Source organism: Rhamphochromis sp. 'chilingali' (assembly GCF_963969265.1).
Source record: "Rhamphochromis sp. 'chilingali' genome assembly, chromosome: 12".
Lineage (NCBI taxonomy): Eukaryota > Metazoa > Chordata > Actinopteri > Cichliformes > Cichlidae > Rhamphochromis > Rhamphochromis sp. 'chilingali'.
In genome coordinates, this window is record NC_137939.1 from 19661238 (window position 1) to 19663950 (window position 2713).

The 2713-nt window shown below is 41.9% G+C and overlaps 1 protein-coding gene across 1 annotated transcript; it reads right to left on the minus strand.

The window, feature by feature from the left end:
• Positions 1–258: 258 nt before the first annotated feature.
• On the minus strand, positions 259–2431 carry LOC308407774 (thyrotropin-releasing hormone receptor; the record flags this gene model as incomplete). The annotated part of the gene is made up of 2 exons (XM_080899627.1): positions 259–792; positions 1655–2431. 2 exons carry the CDS (start codon positions 2429–2431, stop codon positions 403–405), a joined length of 1167 nt encoding a protein of 388 aa, XP_080755753.1. The 3' UTR covers positions 259–402.
• Between the last annotated feature and the right edge of the window lie 282 nt (positions 2432–2713).

Below are 2713 nucleotides of genomic sequence, written 5' to 3' on the forward strand. Positions count from 1 at the left end.
AAGTCCTGGATCTTGAGCATTTCCAAAAGTTAATAACTTCTCATTTGGGCCTTGCCCCCCTCTGGTAAAATGCAAATCCATTTATAACATTTTGAGTAATCATGCAATCAAACAAACTGAATCAATCACATAACCTCCTTTGGCGAGGTAACTGAGATCATGAACGCATGGACTAACAGACTCTACTGATATTTACAACATAGGTGTTACAATACTGTTTCACAAAGTACCACAACTATTAAACCACACGTAAAATGATTTCACAGTAGTTATTTTTTAACAGGTGCAAATAACAGAAAACCTAAACATTGTCATAATTAATTTATCATGCACCCACAGCCAGTAACAATGGACCGATAAAACACGCACAATCACTGAAACGCTTCATTTCTTCAGGAAAATTCATGAAGAAATGCTGAGAGCTTCATCATCTGTCATGTTGGACCTGTGGGTGATGTGATAACTGACTTCTTCTTGCTCTGTGACCGGTTCATTGCACTCATGGGTCGAATTCTTCATCACACTGTAATACATCGGCACATTGTACTCGGCCTCCCTGTGGCCCCAGTGGCACTTGCAGAGCTTTTTAAAAGCAACACGAAACTTCTGCGACATGAGGTTATAAATGATGGGGTTGATGGCACTATTGGTGTAGATGCACATCCGGCAGAAGAGCAGGAACCAGGTGTTGTGGTACGGCGGGTCAATGAAGGAGTTGACCACTACTAGCGTTCGGTAAGGCATCCAGAGCAGAGCGAACAGGATGACCACAACAGCCAGCATCTTTGTTATCTATTGAGACAGCAGAGGAAGGAAATAAGGAATAACAATGAGGAAGAATACAATTATGTGAATTATCTCAGCAGACATACTGCATGCCGTGACTCAGAGTTTACTGTCAAGTGAGTGTTGTAGAGGATGCCCAATATGAATCCATGACGCACATAAATAGCTCTAAGGCTGTACATAAGGACAGGATAGTTTGCAAACATGCTTGCAGTGAGAATAAAAGACCCTGTCAACCACAGTGAGAAAGTCTGCTATCACAGAGAGCCAAATGATAAATAATACGTTGATATGAAGATCATAGCACTCAGTTTAAGTCCTTGAAGACATTCATAGTGCTTACTTTTGCTAGTTAGCCCTGAAGACATTTGTTAATTAGTCTCATCAGTGAAAGCTGACGGGAATTGTTGGTACCTTTTGGCTATGAACAAATAATTTGGACAAATGAAAATTTTGATCAATTGTTTCCTTAGGCTAGATGAAAACATAATTGAAGAACAAAACAATTACAGCCCACCTTGAGGGGGATGTGAGTGGCCAATCCAAATGTCATGGCAAACACTCTAATAGTTTTCTATTAGTTCACTCAAAACTACAAAGGTCAGGTTAGCGGGGATGGCAGAGACTGGTTTCCTCCTCTGGGAATACTCAGCGTGTTTATGAACTATCTTGTCAGGCTGTTGAGTTATTTAGCTGTGGTATAGTCAAACCCATCCACAAAGCCACTTTGAACCCAAACAAGCACCCTATTAGGACTGAACCTAAATCTGTTTATGGATTTTTATTCAGAACCACTCAGAAAAAACCCTTTTATTACTTTTATTTCCTTTTTGCTCTAAGCTTCTTGTCTTTATAACCTTAGGAGTACCTGTTTTCTTGCAGAGACTGCACCCTTGTTGGCCTTGTTGGTGGTACTGGAGTGCCCCTGGTGAACTGACCCGCCTCCGGCTCGGTCGTTAAGATGCGAAGGCAGAGGGCTCATGAACAAAATTCTGGCAATGAGCCCATACAGCACAGTGGCCACAATGAGAGGGATCACGTAAAACAGAGTGAAATCTAGGAAATAAATTGGCATGTAGAGGCTTCTGGAGACACGGTAGCCACAGGTGACGACCACCCCGTTGGTATAGACGGTCTCATCTGTGTCCACTAAAAAGAACCACATCGTGCAGTAGAGCGAGGTAAAAATCCACACTCCAGCTATGATTCTCTTGGCTCGGGAAACAGTGCATATGAACTGTGCCTTTATGGAGTGACAAATAGCAATGTATCGTTCAATAGTGAACGCTGTGATGGAGCAGGATGACACGTTGATGCCCAGGTACTGAAGATAAGTTATACACAAGCATCCCGTGTAGCCATATATCCAGAAGGCTACAACATCAGAGATATTAGGCAGGCCTGCAGCCAGGAGCACAATGAGGTCTGCGACAGCCAAGCTGACAAGGTAACAGTTAGTCGGGGTCACCATGTGTTTAGTGCGCAGAACAACCAGCACCACCATGATATTCCCAGCAATCCCAACTCCACAAATGAGCATGGTCAAAAATATCGTTATGACTTGTTCTTCAAGAGGGTTCAGAGGCATTTCTGTCAGATTTAGAACCCGACTGACATCCTGAAAGGTGGTTGTGTTGTTCTCCATCTTGCTCAAGTCCAGCTGCCAAAATTCAGTTAATCTTCAGGGGCAAAATGGGAATCCTCAAGGCAAAAATGTGGAGAAACAAAATTATTAGACAGCAGTTTTGCTTGCAGGGTGTTCAATATTACAATTCTTTTCGTAAAAGCCTTTAATTCTTGTCTAGATTTTAAAAAAGTGTAATACTCCCTCTCCCAGCTACAGTTTAAAACCAGTGTACGGATGCGCCTTGATTAAAAGGGGCATATCATAAGAATAATTTAAAATTAGTAAATAAATAAGCAAGAA